At 44.4% G+C, this 25,194-nt stretch overlaps 1 protein-coding gene across 1 annotated transcript in view; it reads left to right on the top strand.

The window, feature by feature from the left end:
- Nucleotides 1–25,194, top strand: part of LOC138786569 (complement component C9-like) — a 35,519-nt gene that overhangs the window by 6,348 nt on the left and 3,977 nt on the right. The window contains exons 2-8 of the mRNA XM_069963554.1: nucleotides 4,765–4,870; nucleotides 6,434–6,578; nucleotides 7,473–7,623; nucleotides 8,606–8,744; nucleotides 11,470–11,685; nucleotides 23,252–23,492; nucleotides 24,366–24,494. Coding sequence (XP_069819655.1) covers nucleotides 4,765–4,870; nucleotides 6,434–6,578; nucleotides 7,473–7,623; nucleotides 8,606–8,744; nucleotides 11,470–11,685; nucleotides 23,252–23,492; nucleotides 24,366–24,494 — 1,127 coding nt within the window. The remainder of the gene's footprint in view (nucleotides 1–4,764; nucleotides 4,871–6,433; nucleotides 6,579–7,472; nucleotides 7,624–8,605; nucleotides 8,745–11,469; nucleotides 11,686–23,251; nucleotides 23,493–24,365; nucleotides 24,495–25,194) is intronic.

The following is a 25,194-nucleotide window of genomic DNA, read 5'->3' as shown; positions in this document are numbered from 1 at the left end:
CTCGCTATTAGATCGAATATCTATTCGATCGAACAGTATTCGCTCATCACTAATCACTACATATATCACCACATAAATACCACCACATATATCACCATACACATCACCACATATATCTCTACATACAATATATCACCATAGATTTCACCACACATATCACGACATATATCACAATATATATCACCACATATATGACCATACTGATCACCATACATATCACAACATATATCACCATACATATCACCATATATATCACCACATATATCAGCATATACATCACTACATATATCACCATACATATCACCACATATATCACCATACATATCACCAAACATATCACCATACATATAACTATATAACACCACATATATCGCCGTACATATCACCACATATATAACCATATATCACCACATATATCACCATACATATCACCACTTATATCAGCGCTTCTCAAACTTTTTCTACTGGAGTCTCACCCAACAGACCAAGGCAATGCCTGGGCCTCACCAGACTGACCAAGAGGATGCCTGGGCCTCACTATCTGTGGTGAAAGTCCATTTAAAAGCTGGAAATAATGCTAGGGCTACCTTTCACTCATCTCCCAAGTTCTCTATACTAATAAAGGATACAAAGTGAGATACAGTTGGTCTCTTCTAGTCTGGATACAAGATGAGATACGATTAGGCAACTCTAGCCTGTATACAAAATGAGATACAGTTGGGCACCTCTAGCCTAGCTATAACATGAGATATAGTTGGGCACCTCTAGCTTTATACAAGATGTGATTAAGATAAGATTAGGTACTTCTAGCGCGGATACAACATCAGGTACGGTTGGGCACCTCTAGCCTAGCTATAACATGAGATATAGTTGGGCACCTCTAGCTGTATACAAGATGAGATATAATTAGGTACCTCTAGCCCGGATACAACATGAGGTACGGTTGGGCACCTCTAGCTGTATACAAGATAAGATATGATTAGGTACCTCTAGCCTTGATACAACATGAGGTACAGTTAGGCACCTCTAACTGTATACAAGATGAGATATAATTGGCCATGGAGAATACAGGTGGTAGCTGTTTGTGCTTGTTGGGGGGTCAGATGATCCTCTCTACTCCTGTCTATCTGGGCCCTAACAGGACATGACACATAAGATCATTTCTATTTTTTTCATATTCCTATTTCCTGGAATGTCAGAGTGTTTCCCATCATCCTCATTGCAGTGCTGGGGGATGGTCATACATTCTCCCTTTGTTCTCCTCCCCACCTGAGCTTGTTGTCTGTGTGTTTTCGAGGGTTCAGCAGGTCATGCTATGGACCTTCCCTCTATGTTGAAACAAAGTATCTAATCCCTATGTATATAGCACCCAGCAAGCTAGGTCTAGTCTTTGTATACATTAAATATACCTTTTCCCCCCATGAACAGGCAGCAGACCATTATACAGGCTCCATATGGGTTACTAGTTTGGTCTTCACAATGGAATATATAGGCAAAGAGATAGGTCCTCACCCCCTGTTGTTCTGTGACTACCCATTATCTTGGTCTCCTAAAATACTCTGCTGGAGACTTTACTTCCTCCACTAGATAACAAATCTAATATCGTTAGTCGCTTGGAGTGCAGATAGTAGGTGAAGAAGGTGTAGCTGAGTTAAGTTGGTGAAGGTGTAGCTGAGTTAAGTAAGTGAAGAAGTTGGAGCTGAGTTGAGAAGGTGAAGAAGGTGTAGCTGAGTTAAGTTGGTGAAGGTGTAGCTGAGTTAAGTAGGTGAAGAAGGTGTAGCTGAGTTGAGTAGGTTAAAGGGGTTATCCAGCGATACAAAAACATGGCCACTTTTCCCCTACTGTTGTCTCCAGTTCAGGTGCGGTTTGCAATTAAGCTTCATTTACTTCAATGGAACCGAGTTTCAAAACCTGCACCCAAACTGGAGACAACAGTAGGGGGAAAGTGGCCATGTTTTTGTAGCGCTAGATAACCCCTTTAAGGAACTGTTTTGGGGACCTTGCCTAGGTAGTGCAGTACTCTGCCGGGATGGCTTGTGATTTTGTGTAAAAGAAGAAGACTCGTACTTATGATTAGGATAGGAGAAGAAGTCCGCCTTATGCCAAACAAGTCTAGTGGGTTTGTTAATACCAGTCCCAGGCTTGAACAACTGGCCAAAGCTAACCTCTCAAGATTACTGAGTAGGCCGAGCAAGGTTCAATGGAGTACTTCAGCTTATGTTTTTTGCTCTACTGTGGATCAATTCCTTCCCAGTGGATTGTCCTGACTGTATAGGAATCCCTGGCATAGGCAAGGTTGACAGTTACCTTACCTTTGGGTTTAGCACTGCATAGTTTCTTTCTTTAACCTCCAACAAAACAATTGTTTTCTCACTCCAACTGACTAGAAGCCAAGACCCACCCACAAGGAACTAACTTTTCTATATAGAGATGACTGGGACTAACCTCCTATTGGTGGGAAAAGTGCTAGAAAGAGTAAGGTATAAGAATGTGATAGGTAAGAACAGTGTGTGACACCCAAGCTAGTGACTGGTGAACAGAAACCACAGTATACCAAACAGATTAACCCTTTACCTTCAGCTGTGCACAGTGAGAGTGTGACACCCAGTGGTGATGGTGCGGAAAGGCACCCATCATCCCAGAGTGTGACACCTGACAGAGATACCATTTTACAGGTGGAAGATAGGAATTAGAGACACATCTGTACAGGGAAACTACACTTATTGAAGCCAAAGCCAGGAACAGATTATAAACAGACAACAGGTCATAAAGAAAAGACTGAGAGTTCTCCTCTTTTCAAATCCATTCCTGGTTTTGTTTTCACCAATTGTAACTAAGAATCTGCACATGGGAACACACCATTACACAACAAGGGACTCAAGGAAATGTAGAGCCATAAATAAACGCTATAAGGCTATGTTCCCACAACGTAAGAGACCGGCCTTTCCGTGACCCGGCCGGGTCACAAAACGTCCGATCTCTGAAAAGATCATCCCCGCCGGTACTGCAGTACCGGCCAGATGATCTTTTGGGCTGCAGAGTTCTGATGCGGGCTATGGAGCGTGCGGACGGATCTGCTCGCTCCACAGTGTGAACTGACATGGGTTTCTGTGAATTCAGTGAATAGCGGCCGCAGAAAACTGACATGTCAGTTGTTTGCGGCGCCGCGAAAGATCCCGGGCGGAGCGTATACTATGTGTATACGCTCCGGCCGTAATCCCATAGAAGAATAGGCGACGCATCTTTTCCCATGTACGGCCGTTGTTGCCAATTTCAACAACGGACGTACTTTTACGAAAAGATACGTTATGTGAACATAGCCTAACAATGTTATAGGACCTCATTCCTGTGCATATGCAAATATAGCTGCATGGACACAATCCTCTTAGGGTTATATGTCTTTCAAAGGGCCGGAGGGGGCTGTGTTTGTGCTTCAGTTAATAAATGACGTCGGACACAATATATAGGGTGACACTGTGAAAGCTTTTCTGTCCCAGGAGTCTTCAGCACCATCACCATGATGACCCCCTTGTACTACATATCAGGGGTGACTGCGGCCTTCTGTCTGCTGTGTTGTGGGGTGTCTGCGTACAAAGAGACAGGGTAAGTTAATAGACACCATTACGTAATTCTGTTCCCTGGTGGTCTGGAATTAAAAAAGGAATCAATACCTGGAGGTCAATGGACATGAGAGGGTTAATAGCCTGTTCCTTGTGTATGAAGTACAAAATAAGGGCTAGTACCTGGTGATCTAAGGTATATATTAGGGGGGGTTATGATTTAGTTTTTTTGTTTCCTGGTGGACTAGTGGTAAATAAGGGGATAACAACTGGTGGTCTATTGTATATAAGAGGTTTAATAGCTTGTTCCTTGTATAAAATAAGGGCTAATAGCTGGTGATCTAAGGTATATTAGGTTTTAATGTTTTTGTCCCTGGTGGTCTAGTGCAGAATATGTGTCTAACACATGGTGGTCTACGGAACATGTGTAATAGAGGGTTAATACTTGGTGATTCTAATGTATATTAGAGGTTTAAAATTTTGTGCCCTGTTCATGTAGTGTAAAACAATATAATACCTGGTAATCTTGTGGAATCGCCTGCAAATATATGCTGAAAACTTCCATGGTGATCTAGAGCAGAAAAGTGGGTGCCTATTTTATTCCCTGGTGGTCTAGACTAAAGCATATTTTAAGCCTGCTTCCTTTGGTTCCAGTATACAAGAGGGGCTAATACCTTGTGGTCTAAGGAATATGAGAGGTTTAAGAGACTGTCCCCTGGTAGTCTAGTGTATATGAGAGGTTTAAGAGACTGTCCCCTGGTGGTCTAGTGTAATGAGAGGTTTAAGAGACCAGTCCCTGGTGATCTAGTGTATATAAGAGGTTTAAGAGACTGTTCCCTGGTGGTCTAGTGTTTATTAGACAATAGGTTTAAGTGACTGGACCATGGTTGTCTAGTGTATATGAGAGGTTTAAGAGACTGTTCCCTGGTGGTGTAGTGTATATGAGACTATAAATTTAAGAGACCGTTCCCTGGGGGTCTACTGTAAAATAATAACTGTGTATTATATTCAACCTGTTGCCTTACCCTGCTCATACAGGAGATTTGTGTACTGCGAACAACCAACCAAGTGGCCAAAGGGCATTGCAACTCCCCCATCCCCTTCTTTAGTGTTGTGTCGCCTGTATGCCGCCTATTAAATGGAGTTGCACAACACGTTAGTTGCATAGAATAAACATGACTTAATACCTTTTCCTTGTTTTCAGGTCTTTACGGAGGAGTTTGCGATCTGCTGAGGCTCCTCCCCCTATAGATTGTGAGATCAGCAAATGGAGTGATTGGAGTGAATGTGACCCGTGTACTAAACAGAGGGTAAATATGAACTTTGACTATGAGTTGTTTGCACTCAATGATATACTGTATATGCCGAACCATTTACTGACATGTCCTATACTATACATGTCCTATAAAGGCCTAACGTGCACAGCTTTTCGCATAGAGCATTGCCTGTAAGACTCCGTACACCAACTGGGTCTCTTCACTAAGAATCATTCACATTCCCTATGTTAGTTTACTCCCTATTACAGGAAAGTGATAACAAAGAACATTTAGAGGAGGTGTCTCATTAATGTCAAGCCCTTTCAGTAGTATATAGCGACATCATAGCCCCTTTCAGTAGTATGTAGTGACATCATAGCCCCTTTCAGTAGTATGTAGTGACATAATAGCCCCTTTCAGTAGTATGTAGTGACATCATAACTCCTTTCAGTAGTATGTAGTGACATAATAGCCCCTTTCAGTAGTATATAGCGACATCATAACTCCTTTCAGTAGTATGTAGTGACATCACAGCCCCTTTCAGTAGTATGTAGTGACATCATAGCCCCTTTTAGTAGTATATAGCTACATCATAACCCCTTTCAGTCATATGTAGTGACATCATAACCCCTTTCAGTCGTATGTAGTGACATCATAACCCCTTTCAGTAGTATGTAGTGACATCATAGCGCCTTTCAGTAGTATGAAGGGACCTCATCAGATGATTGGCTATCCATGTAAAACATGGATCACTAAAGTCCACCAGGACTGGAGGTGCTCCTTCAGGATTAATGACATGCAAACGTCCCAAGACTGGTTTCAGTAGAATCAAATATCAAATTAGTTTCAGATTTGATGGACAATTCGGCTCTTCCATTCCTGGGCATGGTACACTCGGTTCATAGAGCGTAGAGAAAATGCCAGCACATAGCATTTTCATTTACCTCTGGGAGCCATACAGAAAAAAAATAATGCATAGTCCATTGTTTACTGTACAGAAGCTAGGACACCTGTCAAAGTAACAAGAGTCCCTGCTCTATATGTAGTTTCTGTGAAGCCTTACTCTAGGATGACATAGACACTACATACTGAGCAGGAGACATACACTCTGGTCAAAATGACAGGAGTCCCTGCTCTATATGTAGTTTCTATGGTGCCTTACTCTAGGATGCTATAGACACTACATACTGAGCAGGAGACATACACTCTGGTAAAAATGACAGGAGTCCCTGCTCTCTATGTAGTTTCTGTGGTGCCCTACTTTAGGATACCATAAACACTACATACTGAGCAGGAGACATACACTCTGGTCAAAATGACAGGAGTCCCTGCTCTCTATGTAGTTTCTGTAGTGCCCTACTTTAGGGTGCCATGGACATTACATTCTGAGCAGGAAGTTATGCTGTATGTCTCCTGCTCAGAGAATACACAGTGCATTGCTGTTTACTATAAGGGGCAGGGACTCCTGTCAAAATCACTTCCCAGCACAGGACTATGGCATAACAGGACATGAAAACAGAAATGTCAATAACATTACATTCCCTGTTCATAATAAGTGAGAATGATACATATTTTGTAAAGGTATTATATTTGCTCCTTCTGTCTCTTGGCATATAGTACCGCTCACGGAGCATTGTGCGGTTTGGCCAGTATGGCGGGGCCCGATGTTTGAGCCCACTGGGAGAATATCAGCGTTGCAAAACAGACCAGACTTGTGGAGACACAGTGATCGATTGTGGCAATGACTTTCAATGCGAAACAGGTAAAAAAAGTATAGATACAAGTTACTAAGTGTGAACTCCGCCCATCAGTACAGGCCACACCCTAGAGGAGCAGCTAAACTGTTATCTTACAAAGCTGGGCTCCCAGGCTCAAATCTGACCAAGAGAAACATCTGCATGAAGTAGTGAATTTGCAGAGAAACTTCTGGTTTTAGGTGAAGTGTGTCCATAATATGTGGACCCTTCCTTTGGTCAGGGCTACACCGTGATTATACAGAACTACAGGATTGATTTTAACAGCTGTAGTGGATACAACAGTATTGCTGAGGACTGCAGCTGTAGCACTACAAAAAGTCATAATGATCTGGTTCTGGATCATTATTAAAGCTGGTATCTCTAATCAAAGCTTGGACCCACCAAAAGATCCTTGTGTGGACCAATCTATCCTTCAGGCCAGGCCTACAATGTGCTCACAAGGTTGATTTTAACAATCACTCCACAAGTATATGATCTTGTGCATTGTAGGTGTCACTCCGTAGATACCGGCCTAATGACTTTTTAAGAATTAATACCAGGGCAACTCCAATTATCATCATGTCTAATATGGCCATTAGGTACCAGAACCCTGTTTCAGCTACAATCTGTGCATCTTCTATGGTTTTATCCTTTATTCATTTTTTTTAATACCACTGTGTTTTTTGCCACCAGGTGGCACAGTGTTAATAGAAAACAGTGTGACATGTATCCAAACACCAGCGCAATGCACTATAGTATTTGTGCTGTACTTGTGCTTTGTTGGACTCTTTGCACTATAGTATTTGTGCTGTACTTGTGCTTTGTTGGACTCTTTGCACTATAGTATTTGTGCTGTACTTGTGCTTTGTTGGACTCTTTGCACTATAGTATTTGTGCTGTTCTTTGTTGGACTCTTCTAGGTAGATGCATAAAAAATCGGCTGCTGTGTAATGTAGACAATGATTGTGGAGACAGTTCTGATGAAACTTGTGATGATGACCAGGAACCGAAACCTGTCTGCCGAAATATGGATGTTGACTTGTCAGAATTATCAAGGACAGCAGGAGACGGGTGATTATAATAATGCACATACAGGACATATAAACATGCATTAAATGTGTCCCTTAATTGCACAGAGCTATTCTAATAGTTTTTATTGGTCAGGGCATGGGTGTTAAGACCCCACCGATTGCAAGAGAGAGAGAGAGTCGGTAGAAGTGCTTGCCTCGACCTCTATCTCTAATCATTGGTGGGGGTTTGAACAGCCAGACCCTTACAGATTAAAAGTGTGTGTCTACAATATGGCTGCCCCTATACAGACAATACAGGAATTATATGTCTCCAATATCTAATACAGATACAGTACAGGAAGGAACTGTGTGTCCACAATATGGCCACTCCTATAAGACAAGAGAGAAAACAAAGTCGGTGCCTCCAATATGCCCCACCCCCCATACAGATAATACAGAAAAAGTGTGAGTCTTCAACATGGCTGCCCTTATACAGAGAATACTGGAAGGAAGTGTGTGTCTCCAATATGGCCGTCCCTATACAGACAATACAGGAAGGGTGTGTCTCCAATATGGCGGCCGATATACAGACAATTGAGGATGGAGGGATGTGTATAATATGGCCACCCCTATAAGACAATATAGGAAGCAAAAGTCCCTCTCCAATATGGCCGTCCCTATACAGATGATACAGGAAGAAAGTGGGTGTCTCTAATATGGCTGCCCCTATACAGATAATACAGGAAGGAAGTGTGTAGCTGCAATATGGCTGTGCCTATACAGATAATACAGGAAGGAAGTGTGAGTCTCCAATATGTCCGCCCTATACAGACAATACAGAAAGGAAGTGTGTGTCTGCAATATGGCCGTCCCTATACAGACAATACAGAAAGGAAGTGTGAGTCTCCAATATGGCCACCATATCAAGAGACATTCCCTATAATACAGGAAGTCAAATGCTTTGCTTCATGTTACGTCTATAATTTTCTCTTATAGTGAATATTATGTTTATTTTGTTCATTTCTTTTTTTTTTTCCTTTCAGTTTTAACATTCTTGGGATGGAAATAAAGAGAAACCCCTTCGATAATGAATATTTCAATGGGATATGTGAACGCGTCCGCGATGGAAACACCAGGACCTATTACCGCAAGTCATGGAATGTGGCTGCTCTCGTATATCAGGTAACAGCTATCTCTTTATAGTGAGAATACTTCGTAATACTTTATATTAAACCTTTAGCAGTCGCCAATGAGTTGAGAGGACAGTATAATTTTGTAGTCTAATGTCAGATATGGCTGAATATCACGGATTGTTGGCTAAAACCAAATCAGTGCTCTGCAATGGCTTAAGGGGCAGTTTTGCATTAAAAAAAACAGCAAATAATAATCATAAAAAAATTATAGTGGTTCACCCAACTTGCCCAAAAATGGCTAAAATTAGCTTAGTACTTCTATAGTCATAGCCTATCCATAGGAAAGTCTTTTGATATCCGATCAATGGGGGGTCTGACTCCTGCCGATGAGCAGATTGAGGGGGCAGCGGCACCTGTGAGTGAGTGAAGTCAATGGGGCAAGCAGCACTACCTGTAAGCCACCATTGAAAGTACGGAACTATGCTGAGCATGAGTCATTGCTCCATTTAGTCAGCTGATTGGAAGGAGTTCCAAGAGTCGGCCCCCTATAGATCAAATATTGATAGCCTACCCTTAACAGTTGTCTGAACCCAGACAAACCATACAAATATACTACTACCTACCACCAAAGATTAGGTTTGGTTCATGCTATGATTGCAACAGATTGTGATAATGAAGACCATGTCCGGCAACTGTGACTACTCGTCCATTGAGATGTCATTTGTGCAGGATATGGCTGTAGAGGTGTAGATGAAGGGAGGGGATAGCAGTCACCCCCGATCCCTGGTGCCAAAGAGCATACAAGAACCCTTCTGCCATATAAGAAGACTCCAGCATTATACATGGCACTTATAGGTGGGACCTTGGTACGGATTTTACATTGGGTCCTGGAAGCTTCAAAGTATAACTCTGGTGTCATGTCATTGTGTCATAATCACAAAATAATAGAGGGTCAGGATAAGGTCACTAGCTTACTGGCTCAACATCTACTAAATGGCATTCAGCTCTACCAGTCACGGATGGGAATTTGCCTTTGGATGCCCTACTGGAATAGCTGGGTTTACCAGAAGTCAATTCTTAGGGCTCATTCACACATCCGTAGTTCTGTTCACAATTGCGGACAGCACTATAGGAGGGGCAGGTCCTAGTATGGGCCCCCAGTTACACTGTACATGTAGAGGTCCATGCATTGCGGATAACTATGAATGCATATATGTAGTACAGTCTGCAGTTGTGGGCCCACAATTACAGGCCGCACTCCGTGTGACTCAGGCCATATTGTTACCAGGGCCAGGACAAGGAGTAGACATGGTAGACACCCGCCTAGGGTGCCACTACCTACCTGTCTTGGGCTGGAGAGCAACTATGGGCATTTTCTAAAAGAGTGAATTCTACAAAACTTATATACTCTAGGGCAGGGGTTGGGAACCTTTTCCCTGTCGAGTCCCCAGTCAGGCATTATTGAAATCATTTGAGGGCCGCATACTGTGCGCGGCAGTTTGTAGTGTGGGTAAGCAGCACCCGGGGCAAGGCAAAGTATTGTTCCCCTAAAGCCCCTACTATTGTAGTTAACCCTCTGTGATGCCTCTAGTACCTGATGTGAATCCTTAGTGATGCCCGCTAGCAAGAGTTAACCCCCAGTGATGCCCCTGATAGTCCTTATAAACCCCCAGTGATGCCCCTGGTAGTCCTAATAAACCCCCAGTGATGCCCCTGGTAGTCCTTATAAACCCCCAGTGATGCCCCTCGTAGTTAATGTTAACCCCCAGTGATGCCCCTGGTAGTCCTTATAAACCCCCAGTGATGCCCCTGGTAGTTAATGTTAACCCCCAGTGAGGCCCCTGGTAGGTGATGTCAACCCCCAGTGATGCCCCTGGTAGCTCTAGGTACCCCCCCCCCCCCCCAGTAGCTCTAGTTAACCCCCCCCCAGTCGTGCCCCTAGTAGCTCTAGTTAACCCCCCCCCCCCCTAAAGTCATGCCCCTGGTGGCTCTAGTTAACTCCCAGTGTTTGTCTCAAACAAAAAAATAAACATCCCACTCACCTTTCCTCCGCTCTCACGCTGTCCAGGTCCTCTTCTCTCCCCTCTGGCCTGTGCCCGTCTTCTCCTGCAGGCAGTGTGCGGTGAAATTACATAATCGTGCGCGGCCTGCAGGAGAAGGAAGACGTGCGCCGCTCTGGTGGGGAAGGGGACAGCACGCACAGCATCCTCCTGTGTCTGGCAGCCGTCACAGACACAGGAAGATGCTGTGTATGCCGGCTCCTGCCTCACCAGAGCGGCACACATCACAGGAGAGCCACAGGCCGTATGAGGAGGTCTCAGGGGCTTGATACGGCCAGCGGGCCGGAAGTTCCCCACCCCTGCTCTAGGGAGTGCCTGTTCACACTGGGGGCAACCATTTACACCCTGGGGGCCCCTATCAACACTGGGGACAGCTAAGTACAGTATCTTACCTGTCTCCACTGGATCAACTAACTACCTCAAGAGGGGAGAGGGGCACCTGCCTAAGTACTTAGGGGACCTAGCAATAAGGTACTAAGGATGTGGAAAAGGTAAGGGTGGAGTTGGAGCCTAAGATGTTTGTCTGTCAGGTACACAGAGAGGTCTTCATGTTGGTAAGAAAGGACAATGGCCATCTGTTTTGTTTGCCCAGGGCACCAAAATACCTTGTCCCTGATTGTGAGAATGACCTGGGGGTTTATAATCTGATATGAAATTGTGAGTTTGAGAGTAACTTTAAAAAAAAAACAAAACTATTTCTTTCTCCATCTCCAGACCAAAGCCGATAAATCTTTTACCACTGAAACCTATGAAGATGCTGTGGATCTACTCACAAAGATTTTGAGGGAGCAGACCCAGGAGACTGAGATCTCACTTTCTATAAAAGTGACACCATCCGAGTATAATGGTACCTCAATCACTGGATCTTTCGGACCAAAAACCTCCAGGAATGAAAGTATTCAGACCATTAAAGAATATTCCATAAAAAAGGTAAAAATATACAAAAACTTTTAGAAAATGTTGATTTTTGGGTGGTTGGATTCAGAAAAAAAGCAGTCATATAACATTACCATACACTTTGGGGCACGGTTTAAACTAGCACTACTCAATTCTGTATGAAAACTATACCTGGAGAGGGACGGTTGCGTAGAGGAACAGATGGTTGTTGAGTTGATGAACATCCATGGGCCACCATGAGGATCAAAAGATTTCTTACCAACTATTAACCCCTTAACGACCGTGGGCGTAAATGTACGCCCTGGCAGCCCGTGCCTTAACGCAAACGGGCGTACATATACGGTTTACCAGATCGCTGTGTGTAAACGCAGCGATTGAGTAATGATAGCTGCTGTAACATACAGCAGGCCCTCTTAGCTTGTCGGCACCCCCCACCACCACCACCACCACCACCACCGTGCAGATGATCACTGTAATTGGCTGGTTAATTCAAACCAGCCAACTACAGTGATTTTCCGGTTTTCCATCAGTGACCCGAGGCCCCGGGAATCAATGGTGATTGGTGCTGTCCAAGACAGCACCAATTACCATTACTGTGTATAGTGAAGGGGGCCATGGAGCCACCCCCCAGATCGCCACTATTGGCTGGCCGGGCCCGGCCGGCCAATATCGGCGATCTAAGTGAAAATAAATATTCACCTTTAGTCTGCACACCTCAGTCAGTTAGGCTGAGGTGTACAGACAAGGTGTGTGTGATGTGTAGTGCACCATACTCACCTGATCCCGGCGACCGGAGCGACAAATTGGTGATCCCACAGCGTCCTCTTCTTTCTGTCGTCTGTTTGCGGCTCCCGTCATGGTTTCCTTTGTGTATCTTTAGCTTTTTTTGGCAATCTTGGGCTATTTTCGTCCAGGTACGTTGTACTGCACCCTAGCGGCTTTAGGCTATGTTCACACTACGTATATTTCAGTCAGTATTGTGGTCCTCATATTGCAACCAAAACCAGGAGTGGATTTAAAACACAGAAAGGCTCTGTTCACACAATGTTTAAATTGAGTGGATGGCCGCCATTTAATGGCAAATATTTGCTGTTATTTTAGAACAACGGCTGTTATATTGAAATAATGGCCGTTATTTACTGTTATATAGCGGCCATCCACTCAATTTCAACATTGTGTGAACAGATCCTTTCTGTGTTTTTAATCCACTCCTGGTTTTGGTTGCAATATGAGGACCACAATACTGACTGAAATATACGTAGTGTGAACCCAGCCGATTAGTGTATATAATACACTAATCAGTGGCTTTCGGGTGAAGAGGTAGCTTATTTTTTTTCGTGTCCTTCCGCCGCTGAGTGCTGATCAGCATCGCACGTAAGTGCGGCGCTGATCAGCAACTCCTCTTTTTTGGTGTAGGTTTTTTTTTTCCCCTTCCCCCCCCCTTTTTTTTTTTTATATACTACCGCCACTGTCTGCTGATAAGTACACTTATTAGCAACTCCTTTTTGGCATAGGTTTTGGTGTAACACCACATTACACTACACTAGCCCACATTACACATTACATTACTTGAAATAAAGTTTTACACTACACCAATACACTACATTACATTTACATACCCCCCATATACCAATCCCCATATAAAAATGGCCCAGAGGGTGTTTTCGGCCGAGGAGGCATACGCGCTTATTGCCACCGAAACAGCCAGTGAGGATGAATGGGGGGATCCTTCTTTCCTCCAGTGATAATGACTATCCACCTAGGCGTCCAAGGAGGATGCCTCGGGCTGCCCCCCAGACACGTCATCCCATCCCGCCTCCCTGCCCCCCAGACAGGTGACCCCATCCTGCCCTCTGCTTCCCAGACAGGTGACCCCATCCTGCCCCATGCCCCCCAGACAGGTGATTCCATCCCGCCCCTCTCCCCCCAGACAGGTGACCCCATCTGGACTCCAGACCCCCAAAATTATCAGCCCCAGATTCCTGGCTTTGTGGCAATGGCGGGAATCCAAATGAACCCCACAGGGCTTAGAAAAATAGACTTTTTCAAGCTCTTTTTCTCTGATAACCTTATAAATTTGATGGTGGCGCAAACAAACTTGTACGCGCACCAATTTCTTGCCGAGAACCCCTCCTCTTCTTTTGCTAGGCCCATGGCATGGACCCCTGTTGATGCAGCCGAAATGACAACATTTTGGGGGCTCCTGCTGCACATGGGCCTAGTAAAAAAAAAAAGCCCTCCTAAAATTCTTGTATTATAACGACAATGCAAGTTGCCCCCCACGAGATGATCCCTCGTATGAGCCGGTCATAGAGCATTTCTCAGCCAAATTTACTGGGATGTATATCCCAGAGAAATACATCTCAGTAGATGAGTCCCTCCCCAGCTTCAAAGGAAGACTCCATTTCCGCCAGTACCTTCCCAATAAGAGATCGCGGTATGGCGTGAAATTATACAAACTCTGTGAGAGTACCTTAGGGTACACTTACAGATTTAGAGTATATGAGGGTAGGAACACCCAAATCCAACCCCCAGAATGCCCCCCCATCCTCGGAGTTAGTGGGAAGATCGTTTGGGAACTGATCTTCCCACTGCTGGATAAAGGTTATCACCTGTATGTTGATAACTTTTATACCAGGATCCCCCTGTTTCGGTCCCTCGCTGCCCGAGCTACTGTTGCCTGCGGCACGAGCCAAAAAAAATCTAAGAGGCCTCCCAAGTCATCCGGTTACACAACTGATGGCAAGGGGTGTGAGCAAGGCCTATGCCTGTGAAAATATGTTGTTAGTCAGATATAAGGACAAACGCGATGTCCTTATTTTGACCACAATTTACAGGAATAGCTCCACCCCTGTCCCTACGCGAGGTACCACAAACGTGGTGCACAAACCTGATTGTGTTCTAGAGTACAATCAGTATATGGGAGGAGTTGATCTCTCCGATCAAGTCCTCAAACCATATAACGCCACGAAAAAAAAAACAGAACGTGGTATAAAAAGGTGGCCGTATATCTGGTACAGACAGCGATTCCAGGAAGCAGTAATAAAAGCCCTGATATTCGGCACCCATGGAGAGGGCCCCAGCGCTTCTGGATATGAAGGACCCCGTATCGTACAGGGACGACATTTTCCGGGTGAAGTCCCCCACACTGGAAAAAAGGGAAGATCCCAAAAGAAGTGCAGAGTGTGCCACAAAAGGGGGATCAGGAAGGACGCCATTTTCCAGTGTGACACCTGTCCTGATCACCCCGGCCTCTGCATACAGGATCGCTTCCAGGCGTACCACACGTCATTGGAGTTCTAAATTTTCTAAATTCTGTCCCTTATTCCTATTTTAGGGGTCACGTTGATCCAGGGATTATTCTGATCGCCATTATGCAGTCGGGAAGGAATTTTTCCCCAGTGATGAGGCTACTGTTTTCTGCCTGACGAGGGTTTTTTGCCTTCCTCTGGATCAACACAGGTTGAATTTGATAGACTCTGGTCTTTTTTAACCTTATAAACTAATAATTGGCATAATACCCCCAAATAAATTAAACCCCCAACTAAATAGGCATGGCCCATTAGAGGCTTGCCATGTTGTATTTACAAAGCCTCTGTGCTTCCTGGACAGTAGAAACCCCCCACAAGTGACCCCATTCTGGAAACTACACCCCTTAAGGAATCTAACAAGGGTAGCAGCGGCGGGCACATTAGTGCTGTGAAAGTGAAAAAAATTGTATGTTTCATCTTCACAGCACATGTTCTACATATGTGCCCGTCACCAGTGGGGTCCATATGCTCACTGCACCCCTTGTTAGATTCCTTATGGGGTGTAGTTTCAAGAATGCGGTCACTTGTGGGGGGTTCCCACTGTCTTGGCAGCACAGGAGCTTTGTAAATGTGACATGGCCTCCATCCTCCATTCCAGCCTCTAAATGGCGCTCTGTCCCTTTGGTGGCTTTCCCTGTGCCCATATGGCACATTATGTCCACGTTTTGCATTTATTTTCTCTTTTAACCCATTTTGGAAATGAAAATAATCAAGGCTAGACCAACATTTAGTGTAAAAAAAAATGACATAAATAATTTTTTTCATTTACACAAGGGGTTAAAAGATAACAAAAAACACCAAATGTGTAGAGTAATTTCCCCCAAGTAGGGAAATACCCCACATGTGGATATAAAGCACCATGCGGGTGCAGGGTAAGCCTCCAAAGGTAGGGAGCGCCATTTGGCTAGAATAGATGGTGAATGCCATTTTGCATTTACAAAGGCCCTTGTGTTGCCAAGACACTGGAAACCCCCCACAAGTGACCCCATTCTGGAAACTGCACCCCTCAAGGAATCTAACAAGGGGTGCAATAAGGATATGGACCCCTTGATGACAGGCACATTTGAGCCGTGAAAATGAAAAAACTAAATTTTTCACTTTCACGTCACATTGTTCCACATTTGTGCCCATCACCAGTGGGGTCCATATGCTCACTGCACCCCTTGTTAGATTCCTTGAGGGGCGTAGTTTCCAGAATGGAAATGGGGGGTTTCTACTGTCCTGGCAGCATAGAGTCTTTGTAAATGCAACATGTAAATACCCCACATGTGGACCTAAGGCGCCATGCAGCCGCAAGACGAGCCTCCAATGGGAAGGAGCGCTATTTAGCTTTTTGGGGCTGGATTTGGGTAGAATAGATTTCGAGGGCCATGTTGCATTCAAAAAGTCCCTGTGCTGCCAAGCCAGTGAAATCCCCCCACAAGTGTCCCCATTATGGAAACTACACCCATCAGGGAATGTAACAAGGGGTGTAGTGAGCATATGGACCCAACTGGTGACGGGCACATATGTGGAACAATGTGGCGTGAAAATGAAATATTAATTTTTTTTCCACTATAATGTTAGTCTAGCCATGAATTTTTCATTTTTACAAGGGGTTAAAAGAAAAAAAAACACACAAAATGTGTAGAGCAATTTCCCCTGAGTCCATAAATACCCCACATGTGAACATTTAGCGCCGTGTGGGCGCAGGGCAAGCCTCCGAAGGGAAGGAGTGCCATTTGGATTTTGGAGGCTGGATTTGGCTAGAATGGATGATGAACGCCATGTCGCATTTACAGAGCCCTCGTGCTGCCAACACACTGGAAACCCCCCACAAGTGACCCCATTCTGGAAACTACACCCCTCAAGGAATCTAACAAGGGGTGCAGTGAGAAATAGACCCCCTGATAACAGGCACATTTGTGTTGTGAAAGTGAAAAAATTAAATTTTTAACCCTCACGTCACATTGTTCCACATTTGTGCCCGTCACCAGTGGGGTCCATATCCTCATTGCACCCCTTGTTAGATTCCTTGAGGGGTGTAGTTTTCAGAATGGGGTCACTTGTGGGGGGTTTCCAGTGTCTTGGCAGCACGAGGGCTCTGTAAATGCGACATGGCCCTTGAAATCCATTCCAGTGAAATCCAGCTTCCAAAAGCCAATTGGCGCTTCTTCCCTTTGGAGGCTCGTCCTGCGCCCGCTTGGCACTTTATGTCCACATGTGGGGTATTTCTGTACTCGGGAGAAACTGCGCTACACTTTTTTTTTTTTTTTCCTTTTATCCCTTTGTGAAAATGAAAAATTGAAGGCTAGAACAACATTTTAGTGTAAAAAATAAATTTTTCTTTTTTCATGCCACATTGCTCTGAAAATCTGTGAAGCACCTGTGGGGTCCAAATGCTCACCGCACCCCTTGTTACATTCCTCGAGGGGTGTAGTTTTCTCAATGGTGTTCCTTTAGAGCGTCTGCCAACCTGAAGTGGTACAGTTAAAAATGACCAAATATAATGGAGGCATTAAAAATTCACGAGGCGCTCTTACATGTATAACAACATAGGGACTTCAGGAGACCCCTTCAAACCTTTTTTTCCGACATAACGCACAATCTATACAAATTTATCAAGGACATTAAAGCTTGTTAGTATTCCAATCTACATAGAGCACCAGCCATAGCTTGTTGCCTCTTACCGAAAGATTTGCACCTATTGAGTCAGAATACTGGGTTTATGGTTGCATCAGAAGATTATATCAATCTTATTTCCTTCTAAACCGAGAGCTCCAACAAACATTTTATTTTGTTAGGGAAGAACGTGCAAGATGAAGAACCAGGCAGAGGAATGTTTTTCTCTTCTAATCTACTACTTTCTTCTCTTTTGTATCCAACTTTTCCATCAGGAAAACTTTGTCCATCTACCCTATGAGGCTGTGAAGCCATCATACACTCATGTGGACATCCTGTGGCAACATCCTGGACATCATGTGGCAACTTCTCTGAACCTGAACGCTCTTCATTTAACTCTCCGCATCTGCAGAAGTTGGAGGCAGCCTTAGGACTCTCTGGAAAACATGAACAAGAAGTTAAGTGAGCTTTACGGTTCAGAAAAGTTGTCGAACCTGGACACTTTCATGAAATTTACTCAACACCACTCTTCTCTGGACAATAAGGGTGGGATGTCCACATGAGTGTATGATGTCTTCACGGCCTCACAGGGTAGATGGACAAAGCTTTCCTGATTGGATAACCCTCATTAGGAATAGGTTGCATCAGAAAGAGAAGAAAGGAGAAAATAAGAATGATGTGAAGTATAGGGATCGGTGTCAGCCATTGTGCATCATTTGGGGAGGAGAGAAATTCATTATTTTCCTGTCAGGAATCTGCAGTAGCCTGTGTGAACTGGACCTGGTGTTTTTCCTTTGTGTGCCACACCTGATTGCTTCTCAGCTTCTGGCTATGCAGGAGTTAAGCTGAGAAGCTCCTGGTCTTGATTTTACACCTGTGTTGTTGCTGTGATTGACAGGTTTCTCTGCCTGTCTGTACCTGGAAGATCAGAGTGCCGGTCCAATAAGGATCCAGACCGGGCTCTTGGTCAGCATAAAAGCTAAGCACAGACTGAGTCCCAGCGCTGGCTAATTAGGTGTATTCCTGGTCCCAGCTCTCCCTTGTATATTCCTGCGCTCCCCGTCCTATCCCTCCTACTGCTCGACTCGTTTTTCTGACCTCCTGCCTGACTTGTGACTACTCTTTTGGATTACTGATTTTGTACTACGTTGCCCGTGTGGTTTGACCCCGCCTGGTTTACTATTCCTTATTGTGTTCGTCTGTCCGTATTGTTTTGTGTATCACGTATATAGCGCAGGGAACATCTCCGTGGTTGTCCGCGACCGCCTAGGGTCGGCTGAGGCAATTAGGCAGGGACAGTGGGTGGTTCAGATAGGGCCCACTGTCTGGTTGTGTCTGTGTTAGTCTGACATATTAGCCAGCCCTATATACTGCCATTGCCCCATGGACAATAGGACCGCCATGTCGAACATCGTGGACCAAATGCAGCGGCTCAACACCATGGTGCAGGAGCTTGCTGTAAGGGTTCAGGATCAGGAGACGACACCCCGACAAATCACGGTGACCCCTCCGCCACCTCCTGAGCCACCCGTTCAGCTCCCGGATAAGTTCTCGGGGGACAGGAGGAGGTTCCGTGTGTTCAAGGAGGGGTGCAAGCTGTTCTTTAGATTACACCCCCGCTCATCGGGAGACGAGTCTCAGAGGGTCGGCATTATCATATCCCTTCTCCAAGGGGCACCTCAAGAGTGGGCATTTTCCTTACCACCTGCTTCACCAGAATTTCTCTCAGTTGACCAGTTTTTTGGGGCTTTGGGTTTACTATATGATGACCCTGACAGTGCCGCCAATGCTGAGCATCAGCTGACAGGGTTAAGGCAGGGCAGGAGACCCGTAGAAGAATATTGTTCTGAGTTCAGACAGTGGATCGTCCTCTCCACTTGGAATGACTCAGCCCTCCGATTCCAGTTCCGGGCAGGGTTAAGTGACCGACTAAAGGACATGCTGGTAGCTTACCCCACTCCTGACTCACTCGAGGAGAGTATGACGTTAGCCATCAGGGTTGACCGACGTCTGAGAGACAGGCAGAGAGAGAGAGAGAGGTACCCCAGACCTTCCCAGAACCCCAGTGACTCCAGGCTCCTACCCTAAACCTTCCCCTCCTGTTACGCCCACACCAGAAGAACCGATGCAGGTGGACTCTACTGACGCCAAGGCCAGACGAACACATCGGTTACAGAACAACCTATGTCTGTATTGTGGGAAGGCAGGACATCGGGTGCGGCAGTGTCCGTCCAGGCCCGGATCACCGCCGGAAAACTTCAGCACCTGAGAGACTATCGAGGGGGTCTCTCAGGCGCACAGGTAACCTTCAAGAATAAATTGTTGTTACCTATTTCTTTGGTAATAGGGAATAGGAGTGTTTCAGGTTACGCCCAGATCGATTCTGGGTCGTCAGCGAACTTTGTTAACCCCATGTTTTTTTCCGGTTTAGAGGTATGTCCCCTCCGGCTCAGGTGCCCAGTGAATGTTACTGGGGCTGACTCGGCTCCTTTTGCCCAGGGGGACGTACGATACATAACCCCACGCTTGGAAGTCAAGGTGGGATCTGTTCATGTGGAACATCTTGATTTTCTCCTTATGCATAATTTGTCATCAGATGTGATTCTGGGATTGCCTTGGCTGAAACTGCATAACCCTGTTTTTGATTGGTCTAGTAGGGAACTTACTCGGTGGGGTCCTGAATGTAGTTCCCATTGTATCCCGGTGTCGCTGGCAGAATGTTCCCCTGGGGAGGGAGAGATTCCAGAATTCCTGTCTGACTACGCGGATGTGTTCGATGAAAAGGCAGTAGAAGTATTGCCTCCTCATAGACCGTATGATTGTCCTATCGATTTAATTCCTGGTGTAAAATATCCTAGAGGTCGTATTTTTAATTTATCATGTCCTGAGAGGGAGGCCATGCGAGAGTACATAAGGGATAGTTTACGTAAAGGCCATATTCGTCCTTCCTCCTCTCCTTTGGGGGCGGGCTTCTTTTTTGTCAGCAAAAAAGACGGTGGGCTTCGGCCTTGCATTGACTACCGGGAGTTGAACAAAATTACGGTTAAAAATCAACACCCGTTACCCCTCATTCTGGATTTGTTTAACCAAATTGTTGGTGCCAAATGGTTTTCTAAGGTGGATCTACGTGGAGCTTATAATCTTATAAAGATCCGGGAGGGGGATGAGTGGAAGACCGCCTTTAATACCTCAGAGGGCCATTTCGAGTATCTTGTTATGCCCTTTGGGTTATGTAATGCTCCGGCGGTCTTCCAACACTTTGTGAACGATGTATTTCGTGAACATTTGGGACGATTCCTTGTTGTCTATTTGGATGATATTCAGATTTTTTCACCTGATTGGGCTTCTCACATATTACATGTACGTACAGTAATGGAGCTTCTGAGGCAGAATAATCTGTATGCCAAGTTATCGAAATGCTAGTTTGGTATCCAGGAAGTCTTGTTTCTTGGTTACTACATTACCCCTAATTCGTTTGGTATGGACCCCCTTAAAGTTACTGCCATTGAAAACTGGTAGCGACCTAATAACCTGAAGGCCCTGCAAAGGTTCTTGGGATTTGCAAATTACTATCGAAAATTTATTAAAAACTTCTCACTGGTAGCCAAACCCCTTACGGATTTGACTAGGAAGGGGGCGGACTTAGTTAACTGGTCCCCAGAAGCAATCATGGCATTCGATAAACTTCGGCGATGTTTTACAGAAGCTCCAGTGCTGGCTCAGCCTGATTTTGAGCGCCCCTTCATAGTGGAGGTGGACGCATCTGAGGTGGGTGTGGGAGCAGTGTTATCCCAGGGATCTAGCACTTTTACCAACCTTCGTCCTGTTGCCTACTTCTCCAGGAAGTTCTCCCAGGCCGAATGTAATTATGATATTGGCAATAGAGAATTATTGGCTATCAAGTTGGCGTTTGATGAGTGGAGACACTTCCTGGAGGGTGCCAAAAGGATTATTACATCCGCTACCGGTGCCTACGAGACCATGGACACATATATCGATGGATTTCATTACTGACCTGCCCCTGTCCAGGGGAAAAACTGTCATTTGGGTAGTTGTGGATAGATTTTCCAAGATGTGCCATCTTATTCCTCTGTCTAAGCTACCAAATGCTCGTACTTTAGCTACGCTATTTATTAATCATATTCTACGTTTGCATGGCATCCCTGAGAATGTTGTTTCCGATAGGGGTGTTCAGTTTGTGGCAAAGTTTTGGAGAGAATTCTGTGAAAAGTTGGGTATCTCGTTATCTTTCTCGTCTGCCTTCCATCCGCAGACGAATGGTCAGACCGAGAGAATTAACCAGTCCCTAGAGCAATTTCTGAGGTGTTTCGTGACTGATGCCCAGGACAAATGGAGAGACTTTATATCTCTAGCTGAATTTGCCTTAAATAATCATGAACAGCGCTCACTTGGTATGTCGCCATTCTTTTGTCATTTTGGATTTAATCCTAGGTATTCCTCTACTCATGCTGCTGAATCAGTTAACCCTTCCGCTGAAGCTATATTCTCTAAACTGTGCACAGTTTGGGTCCAAGCTCATCAGAGCTTGGTTAAAGCCCAAGAGCAATACAAAAAACATGCTAATAAAAGACGCATACCTGGCCATCAATACATAGTAGGGGAAAAGGTCTGGTTGTCTACGAGAAATCTGAGGTTAAAGGTACAATCCGGTAAACTGGCACCTAAATATGTTGGACCATACACTATTGTGGAAGTGATTAACCCTGTTACCTTTAGATTAAAACTGCCGGCATCATTTCGCATACATAATGTGTTCCATAAAGCATTTCTGAAAAAGTATGTTCCTCCGGTTGCGCCGTCTTCTACTCCTGCCCCCCTGGTCATCCAGGGGGAGTTGGAGTATGAGGTAGAAAAAATTCTAAATTCTCGCTGGGTACAAGGGTCTTTGCAGTACTTGGTCCACTGGAAGGGTTTTGGCCCAGAAGAACGGGCGTGGGTTTCTGGGAAAGACATGCATGCCCCACGTCTGGTTCGACAATTTCATGCACGTAATCCGTCTAAGCCAGGTCCGTTCAATAAGGGTCCTGAGGCCCCTCATAAGAGGAGGGGTACTGTCAGGAATCTGCAGTAGCCTGTGTGAACTGGACCTGGTGTTTTTCCTTTGTGTGCCACACCTGATTGCTTCTCAGCTTCTGGCTATGCAGGAGTTAAGCTGAGAAGCTCCTGGTCTTGATTTTACACCTGTGTTGTTGCTGTGATTGACAGGTTTCTCTGCCTGTCTGTACCTGGAAGATCAGAGCGCCGGTCCAATAAGGATCCAGACCGGGCTCTTGGTCAGCATAAAAGCTAAGCACAGACTGAGTCCCAGCGCTGGCTAATTAGGTGTATTCCTGGTCCCAGCTCTCCCTTGTATATTCCTGCGCTCCCCGTCCTATCCCTCGTTTTTCTGACCTCCTGCCTGACTTGTGACTACTCTTTTGGATTACTGATTTTGTACTACGTTGCCCGTGTGGTTTGACCCGGCCTGGTTTACTATTCCTTATTGTGTTCGTCTGTCCGTATTGTTTTGTGTATCACGTATATAGCGCAGGGAACGTCTCCGTGGTTGTCCGCGACCGCCTAGGGTCGGCTGAGGCAATTAGGCAGGGACAGTGGGTGGTTCAGATAGGGCCCACTGTCTGGTTGTGTCTGTGTTAGTCTGACATTTCCATTTTCATTTTTCGTAGAACAAACAATTTTTAAGGGTTACAGGATCTGTGCAGCTGGGGACTTTCCAAATGAGAACTAGAGGCCAAGTATTATCGACAACATTCATTGAAGACTTGAACAACCTCCCGTCCTCCTACCAAAAGGGAGAATATTTTGCTTTTCTGGAGATGTATGGAACCCATTATCCGGAGTCCGGAGTCGTTGGAGGGAAATATGAACTTGTCTATGTGTTGGACTCCACAACAATGAAAAGTAAAGGTAAGGTATGGCGTAATGCAGTGTTGCAGTGACAGCCTATCATAATAAAAGGTCTAGTTTTGCAACAACTGATTAGCCATGGATTAAGAAACATCATAGTCATAATAGATCATGTGAACCATGTTACCAGCTTTAATAAACTGTCCCCAATGCATCTAAAAAAATAAAAAATAAATAAAAACTAGCTTAAAAATTACTGGCTGTTTTGTATTTACAGCTCCTATATAGATTTATGTGTCTCCATGGTAACAGACTACAAACAAGCCCTGTAGTCTGATCATGTAACCCCCTTCCACATTTATGGTACCTCTTACTAACATGTTAGGTTAGCTAAAAGTAGAGAACCAGAAAGTATGACTGCAGAATCACACTACACTGGATTTATTGTTGTATGTTACATAGAAATATATGAGCTTGTATGGAAACATTAGCGAATTTTGTTTGTATTGTTTCATTCCTATTTTGTAAAATTGTGTATAGTGTGTTTTTTTTTTTAAAATCTTCAATAGAGTCAGGTTATGTTTACCCACAGTAAAACAATACCAAAATATGGCCATAATATTGAGCAAAAATACACCTGTTTTTTCAGTGTAGTAATGTACTCCGTTTAAATCTATAAGGAATTAATCATTAGTGCATACACAGTACAGAAAAACTGCAGTAATTGAGTATGGGCATAAAAACAATGAACATGCTCATTATTTATGACCCGTTTGTGCAAAAAACAGCCATTTTTTTACCCGTTCACATAGTTTTATTTTTACAGTTCTAATTCTTTAGCCATTCTTTTGCCTTTTTTAAAGTTATATAATACTGCTTAAAAAAATGTGTGTGAACACAGTCTACATGAATTGTATTTATCTGCCCTTTCAGAGATCACCACCACCTCTGTGGCGCAGTGCCTTGGATACAATGCCGGCATATCTGTGCAAGAGAATGGGGTCGATGTTTCAACTAAATTGACACAATCAGATTGTGAAAAGATTTTAAGGAACACACAAGGTAAGTTTCTCCAGAACATAAAAACATACTATAGAGCTGCCCTCACACAATTTTTTTAAGGTTGAATATAATGAGTGACTACAGAATCATAAACTGCATAAATAACGCCGCCAGACAGTACATCTTCTTCTGTATATCTTCTTTTAATATAGAAACATACATGTCTGACCACCGGAGCATGGAGTTATAAATATTAGCAAAATAAAGAATTTCTTAACATAAAAAAAAAAATTGGCCCTTAAAGGGAATGTATCTCCTATATATATATATATTTTTTTTTTACTGATTAGAGACAGATGCTGAAACATGTTCTTTTTCCTAATTTATTTCTATCTCCAATGCAAATTTTATTTATTTCGTATTATGTACATTATTATAGAGGCAGCCATCTTGCCTTAATTGTTGTTAACAGCATTTAGTAAGATTCTATACAGCAAGACCCATGTGCATGGACAACAAAAGACAGGACCTGTTCTATTGACATGAATAGTAATTGTTAGTAAGCATGCTCTGAAGGTCAATCCATGGGGGAGGCTGAACTGTGAGCTTTATGTATTGTCTCCCTTATTTACTAGTGTCATCTTTCACTGCAGATCACGTTACAGCAGCCTCCTCTTTAGCATCACAGACAAAACAGGAAGTCTTAGCGCCCTATTCCACAGTAACGATAATCGTCCGGATCGGCCCCATTTGGCCCGAT

Source organism: Dendropsophus ebraccatus, chromosome 3 (assembly GCF_027789765.1).
Source record: "Dendropsophus ebraccatus isolate aDenEbr1 chromosome 3, aDenEbr1.pat, whole genome shotgun sequence".
Taxonomy (NCBI): Eukaryota; Metazoa; Chordata; class Amphibia; order Anura; family Hylidae; genus Dendropsophus; species Dendropsophus ebraccatus.
This window is presented reverse-complemented; position numbering and strand designations above follow the sequence as displayed.